This window comes from Narcine bancroftii, chromosome 6, assembly GCF_036971445.1.
Source record: "Narcine bancroftii isolate sNarBan1 chromosome 6, sNarBan1.hap1, whole genome shotgun sequence".
Taxonomy (NCBI): domain Eukaryota; kingdom Metazoa; phylum Chordata; class Chondrichthyes; order Torpediniformes; family Narcinidae; genus Narcine; species Narcine bancroftii.
In genome coordinates, this window is record NC_091474.1 from 173,346,952 (window position 1) to 173,369,372 (window position 22,421).

The window sequence follows — 22,421 nt, forward strand, 5'->3', positions numbered from 1 at the left end:
TTACAAAACCCCCTGACAGACTTAACATAAATATTTGTAAACTATTAGTTTTTTGAATGAATGGTCTCTGTTTTTCACCCACAGGCTCAATTCTGAAGGAAGGGGTGAATACAGTGAACTGGCATTCAGATGGCTGGCTCCTCCCCTGGTTCCACCCTCACCTAACCCAATATAAACCTTGGTTTCTCTGCCTTACCTCAGATTTGCTTGAGGACTATTGTGTCTACCGGCTATTGATTGTAAGCTTTTAAAATCGTGTTTGTACTTCTCACTTGTCTCCGAGTGCATTTAGTCACATTACAATTTTAATAGCTTAACTTTGATGGAAACCCTGTTGAAGTCAGGCATGCTCCAGATAGACCCTCTGTCTCCTGAGGTCCCCTTACACAATGCACCAAAGCCAGTCAAGTAATCTCTTTCACCAATATCCCCTCTAAGTGATTGAACGGTTCCACATTGTCTGAAGTCTGCTCTTCAGAAAAAAATAGTCCGAGCCTCATCCGAGGAACCATAATCATAGATCTGTACTGTGCCCTCCTTTACAATCTCATATTCATTCCACAATGTGGTGACCAGAACTGAACTTGACTACTGTTTATGAAGATTCAGCCCAATTTCCCTGCTTTCATGCTCTTTTTCACTCTTCCTCAAGTCCAGGAGAACAGAAGCCTTATTAATCACCTTGCAACTTTTGAAACACTTCAGTGATTTTCAGCTGATAAAATATTTTGCAAAGTATTAACAAAGTTTAATTCTTCAATCATGTAACATTAAATCAAAGCACATTTTATTAAACTCACCATCAGCTCCGGGAAATCCACTGAGTCCACCAGGCCCTTGTAATCCTTGATCACCTTTGTCACCTTTCGGTCCCGGGGGTCCTGACAAATTAATAATTTGTAAACCATTGAAATGTAATAGTTTAACAATGGACCCAATTTTACATTAAGAAATGCAGTAATGAACACCGGATTTTTGTTTAAGGAGCTCTGTTCTTAGATCTCATTCCATTCTTAATGTCTACATATATCCAATGAGGTATTACAGTAATTAATGTCATAAAAATGAGATTTCTCATTAAAATGACATTTTTTAAACACCACATGCAATTGTCATATTTTGAGTAGTCATGAGAACATTTGCACTGATAATAATTTAACAAGAAGTCGATGAATGTTTTTTTTAAACTTTGTGACATGGCTTTGACCACATTTAATGTTATTGTCCAAACAAGGAGCCACTCTCTTCACTTTAATTTATGCTGTTTATCCAGGGCATTGACCGGTTTTTATACAGTATATTCCAACTGAATCATCTGGCATTGAAGCAGATGAAATAATTTCCTAATTAAATGAAATACTTTCATAAGGCACCAGTTCATTTATTCAACCATTCTGTTATAGACTTTATACAAGACACTCAGTGGTGGAATTTGCATTGTATTGTTTGTCAGTTTTACCATTTAACTTTGGCATTTTCCTCATAATTTTGCCAAGTTTGTTGTATTACCACATTTGTACTTTTTTTAAGAATGCTGAGTCTCACGTCTTAACTTTGTAAGGCTTAATTTTAGGACCAGTACTTGGCCTGGCTTGTTACTAACAAAACAGGAAGAAACAATGAACAATCAAGGTAATATGATACTTAAAACCCAGCATGTTTTCATTATGCCAAATATTAAGAGCAAGAAACCACAAATCAATATACAAATGCCTTCTGCCTATTGAATATACAATTTCACTTTCAATCACATTGGGGCAGCAGAGAGGCTCAGCTTTAAATCTGCTGCTTCACATCTCTGCCAACCATGATTCAATCCTGACCTCCTGTGCTGCCTACATAGCTTTTGCTCCTTTTCCCATGACCACGTGACTTTCCCTCAAGGGCTGAGGTTTTCTGCGTGTTGTATATAATTGTCCGGCTGATTGTATCTTTGGGCCCTGCAATCACTCAGCAGGGCCTACTCAACTGACATCACAGCTGCCTCATGTTTACCTAGGGCACCGCCATCTTGGGATGCACCACTTCCCATTTGCTCTGCTGACGATTAGACCATGGCAGCATTGCTCCACAATCACCTTCCATCATTTTTGTCCAGTCTGGTGAATACAAGACTGTGTCCGCTGCAGAGTACACAGAGAACCTAATCCAGGATGCCTACGTCGCGGGGATCAGGTCAAACTACATCTGACTGAGACTCTTGGAGCAAGGGGAGCTCAGTCTGTGGAGAGCAGTTGTGCTGACATGTACGCTGGAGGTGGCTCTCCAGGACATGGAGGCCTACTCAACTGACATCACAGCTGCCTCATGTTTACCTAGGGCGCCGCCATCTTGGGATGCACCACTTCCCATTTGCTCTGCTGACGATAAGACCATGGCAGCATTACTCCACAATCACCTTCCATCATTTTTGTCCAGTTCTGGTGATGACCCGACCACAGCTGGGGTGCTACGGGAACATCCAAAGCACTACTTCTGCAGCCTGGGCAAGCATCAGAGGAAAGTGCTGCCCAGTGAAGAATTCAACTTGCTCCAGCTGCGGGAAGAGCCACTACATCAAATTGTGTAAATCAAAACCTCTTCCTAGTAGTGCCACGTGCGGATCGTGGGGGCCGCCGTCCCGTGTACTATTATCTTGGGGGGGCCAGCAGTGCCATGTGTGATCCATGAGGGCCGCTATCTTGAGTGCCATCTTTGGGACCTAGTAGCATCGTGTGCAGACCGTGGAGGCCAACATCTTCGGAATCCAGTAGTGGCGCATGCGGGCTCTGGGGGGCCACTATCTTGGATGCCACTGACTTCCACAGCAGTGATGTGCATGACCGGACACTGGCCTCTATCACACTCGACCAGGACAGCCCACATCAACTCGCCAGGTCGATGATGGATATTCAGGTAAAGGGCCATGTGCTGAGTTGCTTTTATAATAGTGGAAGCACAGAGGGCTTCATACATTCAGTCACAGTGCGGTGGCTTTCCCTTACAGTATTGCCGGTGAACCAGAAGATCTCCTTGGCATCCTAGTCACACACAATGGATAACCGTGCCTTCTGCTTAGTGACTCTAATAGTGAAGGGTACTGAATATAAAGAGTTTAGACTGATGGAATTGCAGCAGCTCTGTGCTGCCGCGCTATTGGGACTGGATTTTCAGTGTCACCTTAAAAGCGTGATGATGGAGTTCAATGGGCCCCATCCACCTCTCACTGTGTATAACTGCTGCATACCACTCACTCCCGCAACCCCTTATTATACACGACCAACAACCCAACCACGCACGACCTGCAGGCTCTCCACCCTTAAGATGACTCCCTGTCATTATTTGCCAACCTCACTCCCGACTGTAAACCCATCGCCACTAAAAGCAGGCGGTGCAGTGCTGGGGACAGGGCCTTCATCCGGGCAGAGGAACAGCGTTTACTCAAGGAGGGGATTATTGAAGCTAGCACCTGCCCTTAGAGAGCACAGGTAGTGGTAGTATGGAATGGGGAAAAGAATAAGATGGTCATCAACTACAGTCAGACCATCCACAGATACACGCAATTGGCTAACTACTCCCTCCCATGAATCGCCGACAAGGTCAACCTAATACCCCAGTATCAGGTCTTTTCAACCTTCCTGAAGTCGGCATACCAGCAGCTCCCTATTCGCCCAGAGGATCACTAGTATTTGATGTTTAAGGCGGATGGCCACCTCTACCACTTCCTGCGGTCCCCTTCAGTGTCACGAACGGTGATCAGTCTTCCAGCAGGAGATGGACTGCATGGTGGATCAGTATGAGTTGCGGTCCACCTTCCTCTACACCATCTAAGGCCACTATCTGCAGGACCATGTTGCCAATCTCCAGAAATTTCTCAAAACAGCCAAGCTTCTTAACCTTACATATAATAAGGCCAAGTGCATGTTTCACACAACTTGTCTGGCCATCCTTGGCTGTGTCGTGGAGAATGAAGTCATTGGCTCCAACCCTGACTATATGGTCATGCAGTTTTCAATTGCATTAAGACAAATATCACCAAGGCTGCAATGCATGCTGTGGACGAATCCACCCCATTTCAGATGGGAAGCAATGCATCAGACTTCACCCTGGCAGCCATCCTTAACTGGCAGGCCAGTTGTACTTTTTTCACGTATCGTGCAGGGCTCCAAGATTCGACACATCTCGGTCGAAAAAGAAGCTTAAGCTATTGTTGAGGCAGTGCGAGCACTGGCACCATTACCTGACCAGTAAGAGGTAAGAGATTCACCTTGCTAACTGATCAATGCGCTTTTGCATTCATGTTTAACAATCTGCAGTGGGGTAAATTAAAAAAAGATAAAATACTGAGGTGGAGGATTGAACTGTTTACTTAAAATTACGATATTCTGTACCGTGTGGGGAAACTTAATGAGCCGCCAGACATCCTGTCCCACAGGACATGCGCCAGTTCACAGATCGACCAGCTGCAAAACCTCCACAACAATCTCTGTCACTCTGGAGTTATCAGGTTTTTTCATTTTGTCAAAGCTCGCAACCTGCCGTACTCCATCGATGAGATCAGGTCCACGACAAAGAATCGTCAGGTCTGCACTGAGTGCAAGTAGCACTTCTACTGGTTAAACAGGGTACAATTAATCAAAGCCACCCACTCCTTTGAGCGGCTCAGTGTTGATTTGAAAGGACCCTTGCCCTCCACTGACAGCAATGTGTATTTTCTGAATATCATCGATGAATACTCCCGTTTCCCATTTGCCTTCCTTTGCTTCCACAATCATCAAGGCCCTGCTCAGCCTCTTCACTCTGTTTGGTTTCCCCAGTTATATCCACAGGGGGTTTCCTTTATGAGTGATGAGCTGCACTAGTACCAGTTGGCCAGAGGCACTGCCATGAGCAGGACCATTAATTACAACCCCCGGGGTAATGGGCAAGCGGAGAGGGAGATTTGGAAGGCAGTCCTTTTAGCATTCCGCTGGCAAGAGGTCTTCCTGGAAGCACTCCACTCCATCAAGTCCCTGCTATGTACTGCCACAAATATCACACCACATGAATGTGTGTTTTCCTTTCCCATGAAATCTGTGACAGGGACCACATTATCAACATGGCTGACATCCCCAGGTCCCTTCCTACTCTAGAAGCCTGTGAGGAGCCATAGGTTTGACCCCCTGGTCGAAAGGGTCAACCTCCTCTATGCCAACCCCCAATATGCCTACATGGTATACCCTGATGGATACGAAGACACTGTCTCTGTCAGGGACTTGGCTTCCTCAGGGGCCCTGAAGACCACTGCTGATCACCCCACACCCCAATCTCCATTGAACATACACAATGCACCTGACCCCGGTACTCTGTCTCTGCCCCAAAGGAGGTTACACTGGATTCATTGCTACGTACCCACTGACAAGTATGCACAGGCACCTGAAACCATCCAGGACCCAGCCGCTGCACCAAGGCCGCAACCGGTACTACAACAGTCCCAGCGAACAACCAGACAACCTGAAAGAATGAACTTGAGACATTTGAATTTGTAATTTTGTAAGTTCCACTTCACCCCGCTGGACTCTTTTTAAAAACAAGGGGTAAATCACTGTTGCTTATGATTGTCTGGTCAGGCACCTCTATTGGCCAATTGGACCTGTGGTCCCTCCCCACAGGCTCCCGTATAAAGGCGACTGTTTTATAGCCCCATCCTCAGTGCAGGATGTACCATTGTACCTAAGTGAATAAAAGCCTATTGGTTTCTCAACAACAGTCTTTTGAGTAATTGATGGTGCATCACTCTGCACTCCAAACTCTGCATTTGATAAATTAATTGCCACTGGAAGTCCCCCTACCCCTCCCAATATAAGGGTGAATGGTAGAATCTGAGGAGGGGATCTAGAACATAGAACAGTACTGTGGTGCGCTGTCAGTCAGAAGCAAACACACAAAACTAAAAGACTGTACAACAGGCTTTATTCGACGTAAACTTCCACAGAGCCAGCTGGGAGATTGTGCTCCTGTGAACTCTGAGAGTGACTTCAAAGGGCCGGCTCTGGCTTATGTCCTGGAAGGGTGACTGATACCCGACTGGGTGGGGCTTGGTCCATTCAGATCAGCTGATTGACAGCAAGCCAGGTGTTGTCTTGTCCCTGTGCTCTTCTGCAGGTACAGAGGTTTCCCCTTGCAGTAGGCCAGTGGTGTACCACCACATTCACCCACTTCTTTAAAATTGACCCGGCGGGGGGAGTTGCAGTAAAGCCCCAAACATATACACAAAAATTACAGATTAAGGCCGTCTGGTGGCCATTGGAATCTCTGCAACCATCGCATGACTGGTTCCTGGTCACTGGTCAGTGAGACGAGGGGGAAGGGGGGGCTGGGGGCAGGGGCCAGAGCGGCTGGCATAGTGCAGCACGGAGAGGTGGCCGGGGGGGCGGGGTTTTGTGTGTATCACATCAGATGGGCAGGGGGGGCGTGTTCGTCCACCACAGTTGTAGTAAGTCCTTGGTGACAAGGAGGTCTTGAGTGCCCCATAGCTGTTCGGGGTCAGGGCTGTGTGTCAGACCAGTGGGGTCCTGGGCTGGAGGATGGTGTGTTTGAGTGGGTGCTGCTGCCGGTACCAGGTCCCTGGTTGAGACGGTGTCCTCTCTGCCGCTGCTGAACCTAACATAGGCATATTTGTGGTTTGCGTGTAGGAGGAATTCCTGCTCAACCAGGGGTTTGGCCTTGTGAACCTGCACATGTCTACACAGGAGCACCAGTCCCGGGGATGTGAGCCATGCTAGAGGGACTTTCCCATCGCCGATCTCCTGGGGAACGAAATCAGGCATTCGTGAGGGGTCACACTGGTACTGAAATGACTGAATGGCATGGAGTGCCTCAGGAAGAGCATCCTGCCAGTATTCTATGGACCACCCTTTGACTTAAAAGCCAAAAGAACTGCCTTCCAGATCATTCCATTCTCGCATTCCACTTGCCCATTACCTCTTGGGTTGTAACCAGTCATGCGACTAGTCGTGATGCCCCTTGATTTAAGGTATTGACACATTCAATCACTCATGAAGCTAGACCCCTGGTCGCTGTGGATAAATGTGGAGGTTGCCAAACATGGTGAAGATCCGTGTCAGTGCCCTGATGACGATGGCCGTGGAGGTTTCTGGGCAAGGGATGGCAAAAGAGAAGCAGGAGTACTCGTCTATGACCGTGAGGAAATAGACATTGTGATTCGTGGAAGGCAGGGGCCCCTTGAAATCCATGCTGAGGTGCTCAAAGGGCCAAGTGGCCTTCACGACACGAGCATGTGGTGGGCGGAAAAAGCGAGGTTTGCATTCCATGCAGACCTGGCATGCCTGACATCTCTGATGGTGTACGGGAGGTTCCGGTACTTGATAAAATGGTATAAACGGGCGAAGCCCAGGTGGCAGAGGGACTCGTGCAGTGCCTGCAGCTGATCGTCATGGGGTGACGCACAGGTCCGGGAGAGGGCATCGGAGGAGTCGTTAAACTTCCCTGGACAATACTGGATGTCGTAGCTGTATGTTGCCAGCTCGACTCTCCAGTGCAAGATTTTGTCATTCTTAATCTTGCCCCTGTGTGTGGTGTTGAATATGAATGCTATTGCCCACATGACAGTGAGGAGGGTGAACCTCCTGCCTGCCAGGTAGTGGTGCCAGTGATGGACCGCTTCCAAAATTGCCTGGGCCTCCTTTTTGAATGGCGCAGTGCCCTAGCTTGGAGCCGTGGAGGGTCGTAGAAAAGAAGGTGAACGGGCACCCCCTCCTTGGTTGAGGGTCAGGCAAGAGCTACATCGGAGGCATCGCTCTCCACCTGGAAGGAGGAGTCCTCGCCCACGGCATGCATCGTACCTGCCTGATGTGCATGAATGCTGCCTGCGCCTCGGTTGGGAGCAGAAATGTTGTGGCCTGGGCCAGTGGGCGGACCTTGTCCGAGAAGTGGGGAACCCACTGGGAGTAATAAGAGAATAAGCCAAGGCACCTGCAGAGGGCTTTGAGCATTGGGGGGAGGGGCAGATCCATTAACGGGCGCATCCGTTCTGGATCTGGGCCGATGACATCATGTGCCATGATGTACCCCAGGATGGCGATACGGGTGGTGCTGAATACACATTTCGCCTTGTTGTACGTTAGGTTCACTCCTCAGCCATCCAGAGAAATTTCTCCAATTTGCATTGTGGTCCCGCTAGTCATGGGCGCAGATGGTGACATTATCCAGGTACGGGAATGTCGCCTTCAGCTTGTGTCAGTCTACCATTTGATCCATCTCCCGCTGGAAGACCGAGACCCCATTCGTGACCCCAAACGGAACTCAGCAGACCTGGTACAGGTGCCTGTCCACCTGGAAGGCGGTATGGGGCTTGTCCCACGGGTGGATGGGGAGTTGGTGATAGGCTGACTTTAGGTCAATTGTGGAGAAGACCCAGTAATGGGCTATCTCATTAACCATGCTGGCCCCCTTGGATGGGGAAGGCATCCAGCTAGGTGTACCGGTTGATGATCTGGCTGTAGTCCATGATCATCCTTGGCTTGCTTCCCCCTTTGACCACTCAGACTTGGGGTCTCCAAGGGCTGTTGCTGGGCTCTATGACACTTTCTGCCAAAAGCCGCTGCACTTCTGCCCTGATGAACTCTCTGTCTGCGGCGCAATAGCGCCTACTTCTGGCGGCTATCAGCTTGCAGTCTGGTGTGAGGTGTAAGAAGAGGCCAGGAGGGGTGATGCGCAGTATGGAGAGGCCGCAGGTCGGCCAGGACTGGTTGGACAGCACGCTGTGGAGCGTGAGTGGAGGTAGGGGCTCCCCAAAGGCAAGGGTGATGCTCTGTAGGTGGCATTGGAAATCTAAGCCCTGGAGGATTGAGGCGCAGGGTTTGGGCATGATCAGGAGCCTGAACCCAGTGTATGCCTGCACCCACCACCCCCCCCCCACCCCACCACAGTCAGATTGGCTGAGCATTGCCTGAGGGTATTGATAGTCCGGTCCTTGGCAATAAAGGCAACAGAGAAGGTGGTGGGGTGCATTTTTAGCTTTAGTGAATGGGCCACGCTCGGATGAACGAAATTCTTGGTGTTGCCACTGTCGATTAGGTACTTTGTTACCTGTCCATTGATTTTAACATCCATCATGGAGTGCCCAAGGTCGTGGGGAATGTCCCTGGTCAGTGTGGTGGCTGCTAGGACCTTCTCGAGGTCCGAGTCATCCTTTCCCGACAGTGGAGGTGAAGTGTGGTTGTCGGAGTCTACTGTAGACATCGTGAAAGGTGGTGCTCACCATAGTCATGGGGTGGCCTGGTCAGTGCCAGTGTTGATCATGTTGTCCTTGCTGGAGGCCTGGGGGTGCCTTGATGTTGGTGGCTGGAAGTTGGGTCGCTGGGGTTGGGGAGGCCAGAAGTGGATGCAGGAGCAATGGCGCCACCTGGCAATCGCACGTGGCAGAGGCTGTGAGGGAGGGGTTGGAAGATCGTAGAGGGCCACTGAGCTTGCTTTTAGAGGTATACCTTCGCAGTGGCATTTCTTGCCGCATCTTGAGCAATACTGTGTTTTGGCCAGAGTAGTTTTGGCGTGATCGACGATCAGACCCACACCGGGACCCACAGAACTTACAGGGGCGCTGGGCGTCCACAGCAGCGAAGTTTTCTTCCCCAGCTTGATCCAGGGCCACAGCAGCCGAATGTGCTGACCACAAGGAGGCCTGAGGAAGCCTGGAATCGAAAGCTTCGGTGTGCAGGGCTGCTGCCTCCAGGGTTCGGACCACCTCCACTGTTTTGGCCAGTGAGTAGATATTTTCTTCCAGCAGCTTCTGCCTGGTGGCCCTTGGACGTAGGTGTCCCTGATCAGCCTCTTGACCTCCCTTTCACTTACCCCGGGTTCAGCCAGACAAGGTCAGGCCAACTCATGCAGGGCTCCCAGGTAAGACTCGGCCGCCTCCTCGGATACTCAGGAGGTACCTTGCAAAGACCACATTTGTGGGAGGTTTATACATGGCATTGAGGGTGTTCATTGCTTCTGAGTACCTGGTGCAGTCTTTGAGAGCCTGGAAGCCTCGGGGCCCCAGCTTTGATTGGAGTAACTCAAACCTCTTTCGATCGGAGTCCAGGATGTCATCGGTGTGAGCCTCAATGATCACTTCGACCGTGTCCTTCCAGATCTCAAAGTGTGTTTGTGCTTCTGGGTGGTGTGGGTCGATTTTCAGGCTCCCGGTGCTCAGGAGCTTTTCCATAGCAGCTTTTAAAATTTGCGTTGAATAAATTGTGGTGCGCTGTCAGTCAGAAGCAAACACACAAAACCAAAAGACTGTACAACAGGCTTTATTCGACGTAAAACTCCACAGAGCCAGTTGTGAGATTGTGCTGCTATAAACTCTGAGGGTGACTTCGAAGGGCCGGCTCAGGCTTATATCCCGGAGGGTGATTGACACCCGACCGAATGGGGCTTCGTCCATTCAGGTTGGCTGATTGACAGCCGGCCAGGTTTTGTCTTTTCCCCTTGCTCTTCTGCAGGTACAGAGGTTGTCCCCTGCAGTAGGCCAGTGGTGTACCACCACAAAAACAACACAGGAACATGTGTCTGCCCAAGTTAAAAAAAATCCAAAATATGGAATAAAATACAATCTCACAGAATATATGTGGCAATGTAGATAAATAAGCACAAAATATTTACTTTTTGACGCTTGCACAGATGAAGCAGATTCACATTGCAGAAAATAATGATGCAAGACTTTGCCTTGAAATATAACACCCCCTGCCCCTCTGTCCCTACCAATGTGGAGGTGCAGGGTGAGGGAGCAGGGGATTGTCTTTATAGCTTCCCAAATGTGGAGGAATTATCATTTGTTCCAGGATGGAGGCAACAAGGCCTCCAATGGTGAACTAAAAGAAATACACTTCAAAAATACTGAAACTTTTTATATCTGGTAAACCCTTTTCCACAAATTTTCTCATGGTCAAATTTGTGAGGAATTTTAAAAATCTCGAAAAAACATTTTAAATATTTGAAGCAAATAGCGTAATTTTAAAACTTTGAAATTATTATTTTAAGGGTTAGGTTGGTGATGCATAACATGAATAATAGTACACTAAATTAGAAATTGAAAAAAGAGCTTCCCTGTCCTTTTCCACCTTTAAAATCAGGTACAATCAGATGTAAGATCCAAGAACTTTATTGCCACTGTAAATGCTGATGTGTCTCAGCAATTTCTCCCATATTTATCTCTCACTTCCATCCCATCCTAATCCATGTAAAATTCAATCAGATTTTATTCAGCATTCACACACACATACACACAAACACACACCTCATCCATCAAACTCTCATGCTTGCTTCCACTTAAATAGGTAAATTGCAGAAGCCCTGTTGAGAATTGTCATTTATATTCAGTTTTTGGGCCCATTAAATGAGGATAATGGAGAAAAAAAAAAGGCATGAAGAGGCTTTGGCTGACAGAGTAGAAATAAATCCAAAGGGTTTCTATAAGTACATTAAAAGTGAAAGATTAGTGAGAGATAAAATTGGACCCCTTGTAGATAGTGAGGGTAGGCTGAGTGAGAAGTCTGAGGAAATGAGGGAAATTTTGAATGATTTCTTTGCCTCGGTATTCACTAGGGAAAAAAATGCTGAACCAGTTGAAGTAAAGAAAAATAGTGGGGAGGTCATGAAGCATATAAGGATAACCGAGGAGGTAGTGATGGCTGTGTTAAAAAAGATAAAGGTGGATAAATCTCTCGGACCGGACAAAATATTCCCTAGGACACTCAGGGAGGCTAGTGGACAGTTAGTGGGGCCATTAACAGAGATATTTAGGATGTCACTGGCCACGGGGGTGGTACCAAAGGATTGGAGGGTGGCGCATGTAGTTCCTCTGTTTAAGAAAGGGTCCAAATGCAAACCTGGGAATTATAGGCCTGTAAGTCTGATGTCTGTGGTGGGTAAGTTGATGGAAAGTGTTCTGAGGGATGCTATTTACAAATTTTTGGAGGTACAAGGATTGATAGGGAGTAATCAGCATGGTTTTGTCAGGGGTAGATCATGCTTGACAAACCTGATTGAGTTCTTCGAGGGGGTTACAAAAAAGGTTGATTAAGGGAAAGCTGTGGATGTTGTCTATTTGGACTTTAGTAAAGCTTTTGACAAAGTTCCCCACAGGAGGTTAGAAAAAAAGGTGGAAGCATTAGGTATAAATAAGGAGGTAGTGAAATGGATTCAGCAGTGGTTGGATAGAAGGTGTCAGAGAGTAGTGGTAGAAAATTGTTTGTCCAATTGGAGGCCGGTGACTAGTGGAGTTCCTCAGGGTTCAGTCCTGGGTCCACTATTATTTGTTATATATATTAACGATCTGGATGTAGGGGTAGAAAATTGGATAAGTAAGTTTGCAGATGACACAAAGATTGGTGGTGTTGTGGACAGTGAGGTAGATTACCGTAGATTAAAAGGTGATTTAGGAAGGCTGGAGGTGTGGGCTGAGAAATGGCTGATGGAATTTAATACAGATAAATGTGAGGTGCTGCATTTTGGAAAGGCAAATTGAAATAGGTCATATACATTGAATGGTAGACAATTGAGGAGTGCAGAGCAACAAAGGGATTTAGGAGTTATGGTAAATAGTACCCTCAAGGCTGATACTCAGGTAGATGGTGTGGTGAAATATAAACAAAATAGAGAGAGTGCAGAGAAGGTTCACGAGAATGTTGACAGGATTTCAGGGTCTGAGTTACAGGGAAAGGTTGTGCAGACTGGGGCTTTTTTCTCTGGAGCGTAGAAGACTGAGAGGAGACTTGATAGAGGTGTTTAAGATTTTAAAAGGGACAGACAGAGTAAATGTGGATAGGCTTTTTCAATTAAGAAAGGGGGAGATTCAAACTAGAGGACATGGTTTAAGATTGAAGGGGGAAAATTATAAGGGGAGCATGAGGGGAAATTTCTTTACTTAGAGGGTGGTGGGGATGTGGAATGAGCTTCCGGCAGACGTGGTCGAGGCGGGATCATTGGTTACATTTAAGGAAAGACTGGATCGTTCCATGGATAGGAGGGGACTAGAGGGGTATGGACCGGGTGCTGGTCAGTGGGACTAGGAGGGTGGGGATTTGCTACGGCATGGACTAGTAGGGCTGAACTGGCCTGTTCTGTGCTATAAGTGGTTATATGGTTATATGGTTATATGGCTATAATTTAAAAAAATGCAAATATGTTCAAAATGTTTAACATACTTAAAGTACTTCATGCAATTATTTTATAAGTTAGAATTTGGGTGAAATTCTGTTGATAGAAATGAGGTCCAAAGTGGAACCGATGCTAGAAATGTACCATGGCTCTTCAGCCTATCCATCTGAGATGCCGCTGAACTTTTTGTTTATTCCTTGCTTATCCAATTCCTCCTTGTTCCAGTTGGGCCATTAGCTATGTTTCCTTCTCTGACATTCTGAACTCTAGCCTTTTGGCTCTCTGCCATCACTTCCTTTTATTAGAAGCTACCACATTCCCAGACTGATGATTATGCAGCACTGATTCCCTCAGTGGTTTAATTAGAAATACCTGGCATTTGTTTATAGATTATGTGATTCATTGGGTATGCGTTAAACCTACATTTTCTAATACCCATCTTGAGCTAACCTGTTATAAATCCCTTGGTCAAATGATCATTTCTTTACCAGGTAGGCCTGTGGTTGCCCCCAGTAATTGGTCACTGACTGTGGCTTTATATCCACAAAAGGCTTCTTATCCTATGTTCTGATGGGGACACATAGTCTGACAATCTGGAAAGATATGCTACTTATTCAAGATAATTTGAAGGAAAATTAGATTTAAAAAATACTGGTTCACAGAATAAAATAATGAGAGTATATTGAAGATAGTCTTGAAATGACTCAGTTATTATTTAGCATGCCAAAACTTAGATCACAAGAATTGTTAAAAGATAGGAACAAAAGGATTAGAGGTCAAACTCACCTTGTACTAAAGTAAGATTTTTCAAAGTGAGTGAATGTTCCCAGTCTTTCAGCCTCAGATCCTCTGTTATATTGTTGAGCAAGGCTACCTCCTCTTTCAGTTGTTTCTCTGTGTTTTGCTGAACAACTTTCAAGAATTTTGCATTTTCTGACACATTAGCTAAATGTACTTGAAATTGCTGAAGTCTCATGTGATGGATATTAATGTCCTCTGTGAAGGTGCTGTTGACTGTATTTAGTGTCCAACGAACCTCCTTCACCTGCCTACTCAGATTTCCGACGTTTAATGTTATTTTTTTCAAGTCTGCTTGCTGTTTCTGGAGTTTATCTTGCTCAATATTTAAATTTAGACTCAAATTGTACATTTCTTGTCTGTTTGTTAAACTAAACTGTTGTAAGTCATCTTCTAAATCATTCACAGATGCATTAATGTCATCCATGCGCACCTCGAAGCTCTGCAGTGTATTTTCCAGTCTCTGAACAGACTCACTCAGTTGAAGCCACAGGGCTGAGCGATTCCGGAAAAGTTCATGCAGTTTCAAAATATTATCCATGACATCTTCCTGGGTTGCCTTCTGCTCCATTGTTTGGCGCATGTCTTTGAAGTTTTCACCTAAAGTTGTAATGTTGTCTGTCAATATTTTCCAATCAACGGATGAACGTTGATGTCTGGGAACTGAAAGATATTAATGTAAATGTTACTTGCAAACATTTTGTAGTTTTTAGGTTAATTCTTTTATGAACAAAATTACTTTAGACTCTTATCAAAGTAAATAATTTATTTACCAGTTCTAAACATTCGTTCAATAATTCTGGCTTAGAATGTGCATATTTGCTGAAAAAATGTAAATTCTCAGAATCAAACTGCAAAGGTTTACAAACATTATTACTGATGATTAAACATGAGATAATTGGGCCTTTATGGGGAATTTGTAGGTGATTTACTACATTTATTAGGAAACATCTGATTCAAATACAAACAATCTTCAGTAAATTTTGTAATATATGTTAAAACAACTGATCACATGCTTCGAGAAATGTTCCATCTGTTGAATGTGACGTAGTTGACTGTAATATTTATTTTTTAACCATACAAGTTGAAAACATGGATGGCACAGTGGGACAGGTCATAGAGTTGATGTGTCACAGCTTCCTTGACGTGGGTTTAATCCTGATCTCTAGTTCTCTCTGTGTCGAGCTTGCACATTGTCTCTGTGATGCTGTGGACTTCTAGCAGGTCCTCTGTTTTATTTCCGCATCCCAAAGATGTGTGAGGTAGTAGGTTAATTGGCCACAGCAAATGACTATGCACAGGAATGGTATAACCCAGGGGTGTCAAACTCAAAAACACAGAGGGCCAAAATTAAAAACTTGGACTAAGTCATGGGCCAAACTAAATATTTATTGAAATTTTTCAACAACATCTGTATGTTTTCTCTTCTTTCAACATATGTAATGTTAAACTTTTTCTTATTAAAATAAATGTTTAATAATAGTTTTGGTTAAACTCTTCCCAGAAGAAGCATTAACAAATGAGAAATAAAATATTCAATAAATAATATTTCTCTATAGCCTTTAAGCTCCTTTTAAATGTATTTTTTTTCACAAGCCAACAAGTCAAAAAAATAACAACTTGCTTCAATGAAAATCCAATCTTTCAACTATGATCAGTCCAAAGTTAACCAAAGAAAATATGAATCCAAGCTTAGCTTGCTACACTGTGATTTACTCTGATGCACCTGGGTCTAAACCAGATACTTGGCATCTCTTCTTAGATGCAAGTTCATCAAACTCTGGGGTCAGAGTTTGCCTCCCACCTGTCCTGTTTTCTGTCTTTGGTTTGGCCATTTTTTGTAAGGGGTTTATTACATGTGAGTTGGGCGACAGGTCACAGATGCTAATGAAAGTAAAGAGAGGAGGTGGGGGCGATTAGCGGGCTGACGGGTCGGCGCCAACGCATTTGCAAAGCATTCTGGGATTTGTAGTATTAGTTATGCATGCTATACTGGCGCGGCGGCCAGCGGGCCAGCTCTAATACATATTTGATATGATCTTGCGGGCCAAATATAATTATATCACGGGCCAAATTTGGCCTGCGGGCCTGAGTTTGACATGTATGGTATAACCTGTAAGGAGTTGATGGAATTGAGGGGAAAATTAAAAATAGGTAAAATGGGGTTAGTGCAGAAGAGAGATAGCAGACAGTTGCAGGGAACAAGGTTGCGATAGGAGATTTTAAATTTCCACATATTGACTGGGACTCCATACTGTAAAAGGGCTGGATGGCTTGGAGTTTGTCAAGTGAGTTCAGGAAAGTTTTCTAAATCAATATATAGAGGTACAAACTCTAGAGAGTGCAATACTGGATCTCCTATTATACAGGACAGGTGACAAAACTATGTGCATGGCAACATGTTGGGTCAATGGATCAAAATACCATTAGTTTCAGGTTAATTATGGAGAAGGATAGGTCTGGGCATCAAGTTGAGATTCTAAATTGGAGAAAGGCCAAATTGTGGAAATGAGAAATGATCTAGAATGTGTGGATTGGAATTTTGTTTTCTGAAAAGGATGTGCTGGGCAATTGCAAGACCTTTAAAGGTAAAATGTTGAGAGTACAATGCTTGTTTACTCCTGTCAGGATTAAAGGCAAAGTTAACAGGCACATGGAACCTTGGTTTTCGAGGGACATTGGGGAACTGGTTCAGGAGAAGAGAGAGGTATATAACAAATATAGGCAACATGGAGCAATTAAGATACTTGAGTATTAAAAAATGCAAGAAAAACCTCAAGAAATATATCAGAAAGACTAAAAGAAGACATGATGTTGCTTTGAGAGACAATGTGAATGAAAATCTGAAGTTTTTCTGCAGGTATATTAAGTGCAAAAGGATGGTAAGGCCCTTGAAGATCAGAGTGGTCAGATATATATGCAGCCAAACGAGAAGGGAGAAGATCTTAAATGTGTTTTTGCATCAGCATTTATTCAGGAAACTGGCACAGAGTCCAGGGAAGTAATGAAAACAAGCAGAGAGGTCATGGAACCTATACATATTAAAAAGGAGGAGGTGCTTGCTGACAAAGTAAATAAAGATGAATAAATCACAAGGACCTGACAAGATATTTCCTCAAATCTTTAGGGGGGCTAGTGTAGAAATTGCAGGGCTCTGGCAGAAATATTTAAAATTTCCTTAGTCACAGGCGTCATGCCGGAGGATTAGAGAGTAGCTCGTTATTTCTCATAGTTTCTGGATCATTGGGCTCTCTTCCAGGGAAGGTGGGACCTGTTCTGATGGGGTGATTTGCATCTGAACTGGAGGTGGACAATATCCTTGTGGGAAGGTTTGCTAGTGCTGCTCTGGGTGGTTTAAACTAGATTTGCAGGGGGATGGGAACCACAGTGCCAAAGTCGATAGGGGATTTGATGTGGGAAAATATTATGCAAAAATTGCATGTAATGTTAGAAGTCAAAGGGTTTTATGTCATGGAAATTTTCTCAGATGAATCTATTTCATGCAAGGACTATTGTAAGAAAGGCAAGCAAGCTTAGAGGTTTGATTGGCACATGGAATTATGACATCATGGCCACTAGTAAAACTTGACTGCAGGAGGGGCAGGACTGGCAGGTTAGGTTTTGGGCTTCCATTGTTACAGATGCTATAGTGCATGGGGATGAAAGGGAGAGGAATGGCATTGCTCTTCAGAGAAATATCACAGCTGTGCTTAGAAAGGACAGACAAGAGGGTTTGTCTTCTCAGTCTATATGGGTGGAGCTGAGGAAAAGAAAACGTATGTCTACACTCATGGGGTTGCATTATAGACCACTCAATAGTCAATTTGAGGAGCAAATTTGTCAAGAGATAAGGTTGTGATAGTACGAGATTTTAACTTTCCACATATTGACTGGAACTCCCATAGCATAAAAGAGCTTGTGGCTTGGAGTTTGTCAAATGTATTCAGAAAAGTTTTCTCAATCAATATATAGAGGTACCAACTAGAGAGAATATAATAATGGACCTCCTTTTTGGGAATAAGCAGGACAGGTGACAGAAGTATGTGTAGGGGGAACATTTTGGGTCCAGTGATCAAAATGAAATAGTTTCAAGTTAATTATGGAGAAAGATAGGTCTGGGCCTCGAGATTCTAAATTGGAGAAAGGCCAATTTTGAAGAAATGACAAAGGATCTAGAATGCATGGATTGGGATAAGTTGTTTTCTGGTAACGATTAGGAAGTGAAATTCAGAGTTTGTATGTTCCTGTCAGGATTAGTGGCATAGAGAACCTTAGTTTTTGAGGGATATTGGGGATCTGGTTTGGAAGAAGAGAAAGGAGTATATCAGATAAAGGGAACACAGAACAAATGTAGTACTTAAGGAGTATAAAAAATGTAAGAAAAAACTCAAGAAAGAAATTAGGAAGGCAAAAAAAACAAAACAAGGCTACTTTGGCAGACAATGTGAAGGAAAATCTTAAGGGTTTCCACAGGTACATTAAGAGCAAAAGGATAGTAAGGAACAGAATAGGTTTCCTTGAAGATCAGAATGGTCTACTATGTTTGAAGCTAAAAGAGATGGGTAAAGTCTTAAATGGGGTTTCTGCATCAGTATTCACTCAGGAGACTGACAGACTCAAGGGAAGTTAAGAAAACAAGCAAAGAGGTAATGGAACCTATACAAATTAAAGATGAGGAAATGCTTATTGTCTTAAAGCAAATAAGAGTGGAAAAATCCCTAGGGATATTCCCTCAGACCTTGAGGAGGTTAGTTTAGAAATTTCAGGGGCTCTGGCAGAAATATTTAAAGTGTCCTCAGCCACGGGTGCGGTCCTGTAGGATTGGCGGGTAGCTCATGTTGTTCCATTGTTTAAAAAAAAGGCTCCAAAAGTAACCCTATAAATTGTAGGCTGGTGAGCCTGACGTCAGTAGTAGGTAAGGTATTCGAAGAGATCAGATATACAAGTATTTAGATAGCCAAGGACCGATGAGGCATTGTCAAATAACTTTGTGCATGGTAGTTCATGTTAAATAAACTTATAGAGTTTTTTCAAGTAGATAACCAAGGAAGTTGATGAAGAAAAGGCTGTGGATATTGTCTACATGGACATTAGTAAGGCCTTTGACAAGGCCTTACATGCGAGGTTAGTCAGGAATGTTAAGACGTTCAGTATTCACGGTAAAGTACCGAAATGGATTCGACATTGGCTAAGCAGGAGAAACCAGAGAGTAGTAGTGGATGATTGCTTCTCAGACTGGAGGCCTATGACTCATGGTGTGCCTTAGAATCACTGGTGGGACCATTGCCGTTTGATTTGGATGATATAGTTGTAAATTAGATCAGCAAATTTGCAGATGATACATTATTGGTAGTGATGTGGATAGTGAGGAAGGCTTTCAAAGCTTGCAGAGCTACCAGGACCAACTGAAAAATGGCAGATAGAATTTAATGCAGACAAGTGTAAAGTATTGAATTTTGGAAGGACAACCCAAGGAAGGATGTACACAGTAAATGCTAGGGCACTGAGGAGTGTAGTAGAACAGAGGAATCTGAGAAAGTGGTATCACAGGTAGATAGGCATACTGGCCTTCATATATCAAAGTATTGAGTATTGGAGTTGGGATGTTATGATAAAGTTATAATTTGTAATGTTAATTAATAAATAGGCATTTATATTCATTATATTATATTCAGTATGATTAATCTTTAAAATCACTGGTCACTGGTCAATGTTTTTTCCAGGTTAGTTGTGCTGACTTACTCACACGATGGTGTTGCATTGTACAAGCACTACTTCTGTAGAAAGTCCATCATCTCAAGTCAGGAAGATTCTTTTTACTTAATTGACACCTAATGATCTGCCAGGCTACAGAGTTTGTGTGATGTAACAAACTGTCAGAAAGTAGCAAGAAATTGTAAGAGTGATCAGTGTAATGAGCAGGTCTGAGAGGTGTCAAATGTTGATTTGCACAAAATGAGGTGGGAGGAAATGTCCTTTGAGAAAATTAGTAAACAACAAAATTATCTTGATGTAGAAAAAGAGCAAATGCTGCTCCTCATCCCACAAAACCATTATAAAAACAAGATTTTTGGTCCTTGTTGAGAAGGTTTTAACATAAAAGAAAGTAAGAAACATAAAAAAACTGCAGAGATTGGAATCTTGTGCAAAGAATTGCAGGAGGAACTCAGCAGGTCAGACAACATCCCATGAGCACACGAAAATATCTTAGCCTTGATACAGGGTTCCAACCCTAATCATTGACTGACCATTTCTACCCACAAATGCTGTCGGATCTGCTGAATTCCTCCAGCAATTCTGTCTTTGATAAAATAAATTGAAGTTGATTCTGTTCAAAACTGTAGTAAGGCTACATCTGGAAAGCAAGGTATAATTTTACAAACTAATGTGAGGCTCAATTCCCAATGCAGATTCCTGGGAGCATGATTCATGTGCACAGCTTAGATTGCTCATATTAAGAGGGACATGATATCTATCCCAGGTTTAGGTGCAGTCCAGATTTTTGAGCATTGGAGCAGAGTGACGGGGATGAAGTTTGAAAACTGAATGAACATGTAATTATATTTTAATTTTCATGAACAGACAAAGCAAAGAAACAATGATCTCAAAATAAGCTGCAGAGAACTAAAGGACTTGTGTAAGAAAAATCTGTTTCATGGAAGGATTTATCAGAATATAGCAGCTTTGGCAAAAGTGATGGTCAACGCTAAACTTTATGTTTGTGCTTTAGCTACAATATCTTATTTACCTGCAGATAAGATACACAATTATGTCTTTAGTTGATGAATTCCAATGGCATTAAAGAAACCATAAGCACATGTGAATATAATTACAGACGTAAAATTACAATATTGATCTCAACAACTACTATCCTCTTTTAAATAGAAGTAATGCAATTGTGACATAACCCTTCATATTCTGGTATTTCTGGACCACATCCCTCCAGTGTCAATAAATCCATCTCAAAGTGCCCTTTAGCTGCAGTTGACAATTACTGAAACTTAAAATATAGAAATCTACAGCATAGTACAGGTTCTTTGCCCCCCGCCTCCCCCCTCCCCCCACCGTGTTGTGCCATCTTAATAGCCTACTGAAACTGAATCCTTGACTTCCTCATCGGAAGACTACAGTCAGCATGAATTGGAAACAATGCTCATCCTCACTGACAATCAACTCAGGCACACTTCAAGGATGTATGCTTAGCCCATTGATCTACTCGTGATTGTATGTCTAGTCTTATAGAAAAGCCACCAGACAATGGTAAATTGAAAAAAATAGTATTTTAATTAAACTATTTCTCTTATAACATCTCTCAATAACTCAAAACAACGCTAAATTAACCCCCACTATGCATTAGTATAAAATGTGTGCGTGGGTGTAGTTTCAAAGTCCAGACTATTACAAAGGCTTGCTTCTGGAAATGCCAGTTTTAAAGTCTCATTTCAAATCTCTTGTCCAACGTCAGGATCTTTTCTTTAAATTATGTTCCAGAAGACTTTATAAAGCAAGTATACTTATTTAACTGCTTTCTTACAAATTCACACGTCTTTCGATGAGTCAGCTTTTAGACAGAATTCTTCTCAATGGTGAAATCACTCGTTTTCCTCTAGCTTTTTAGGGTTATAGAGCTGATTTTCTTGATGATAGAACAGCAGTCCTGCCTTCTCAGAGATTGCAGCTTTCACATTGCCCTTCACAAAGGTCAGGTTTTGTTCAGCTCTCTGAGTTCCATATGCTCTTCCTCCAAACAATGACCTCCAGTCTTATTTATCCTGCCTCTCTTTCCATGTGACCTGACATCATACAGCTTCAGTCTATTTTTGCAAAATCTCTCCTGTTCCAACAAGTGATTTTGGAAAGTCTGGCACCTGTCACTCAAATGGATCTAGGGGTTGCCGCACTGTCAGCACAAGGCTGAATGTATCTGTTCTATAGACAGGATAATGTAAACTATTTTGTAACTATATAAGAATACACCTTTCTCAATGTTGTATGGTAGTGCACCACTGTGGGGCATATGTATATGTATATGTGAATATGTGAACAGTTTCCTGAGATGGTGGAAGGCATCAGTAAGTAAAGTCTCTTTTGTTATTTGAATCTTGCATCTCTAAGTTATTTAAGAAGCCTCCCAAGTAACACAGAGATATAACATGGTGGCAGCGGTATAAGAGAATAAGAATAGAGCCATACAGTTGATTGTAAGTCACTGAAATACAAAGGGGAAGAAGAAAAATAACATTACTGAAAACAAATGGCTGGAGCAACAGCAGTTCACCCAGTAATGGACTGGGAGGCTGAAGATATTGTTGAATCATTTAAAAGGTTTCAGCAGAAGTGCAATTTAGCATTCAAAAGCTATTTTAAACATGGTACAGCAGAGGAAATGGTCACATAAACTTCTCTGGAAGGGGAGCAAGGCCTTGATTTATTTAATAGCTGGAGCTTACAGAAGCAAAGTTTGCTTCTCACCTTGAACCCAGGTCTAATCATAGAAT

The 22,421-nt window shown here is 43.6% G+C and overlaps 1 protein-coding gene across 1 annotated transcript in view; it reads right to left on the reverse strand.

Annotated features, from left to right (window-relative positions):
• The window catches only part of scara5 (scavenger receptor class A, member 5 (putative)), a 113,105-nt gene that overhangs the window by 45,397 nt on the left and 45,287 nt on the right, over positions 1-22,421 (reverse strand). The window contains exons 4-5 of the mRNA XM_069886778.1: positions 13,912-14,586; positions 801-881 (exon numbers count right to left, since the gene is read on the reverse strand). Of these exons, the coding sequence (XP_069742879.1) occupies positions 801-881; positions 13,912-14,586 (756 nt within the window). The remainder of the gene's footprint in view (positions 1-800; positions 882-13,911; positions 14,587-22,421) is intronic.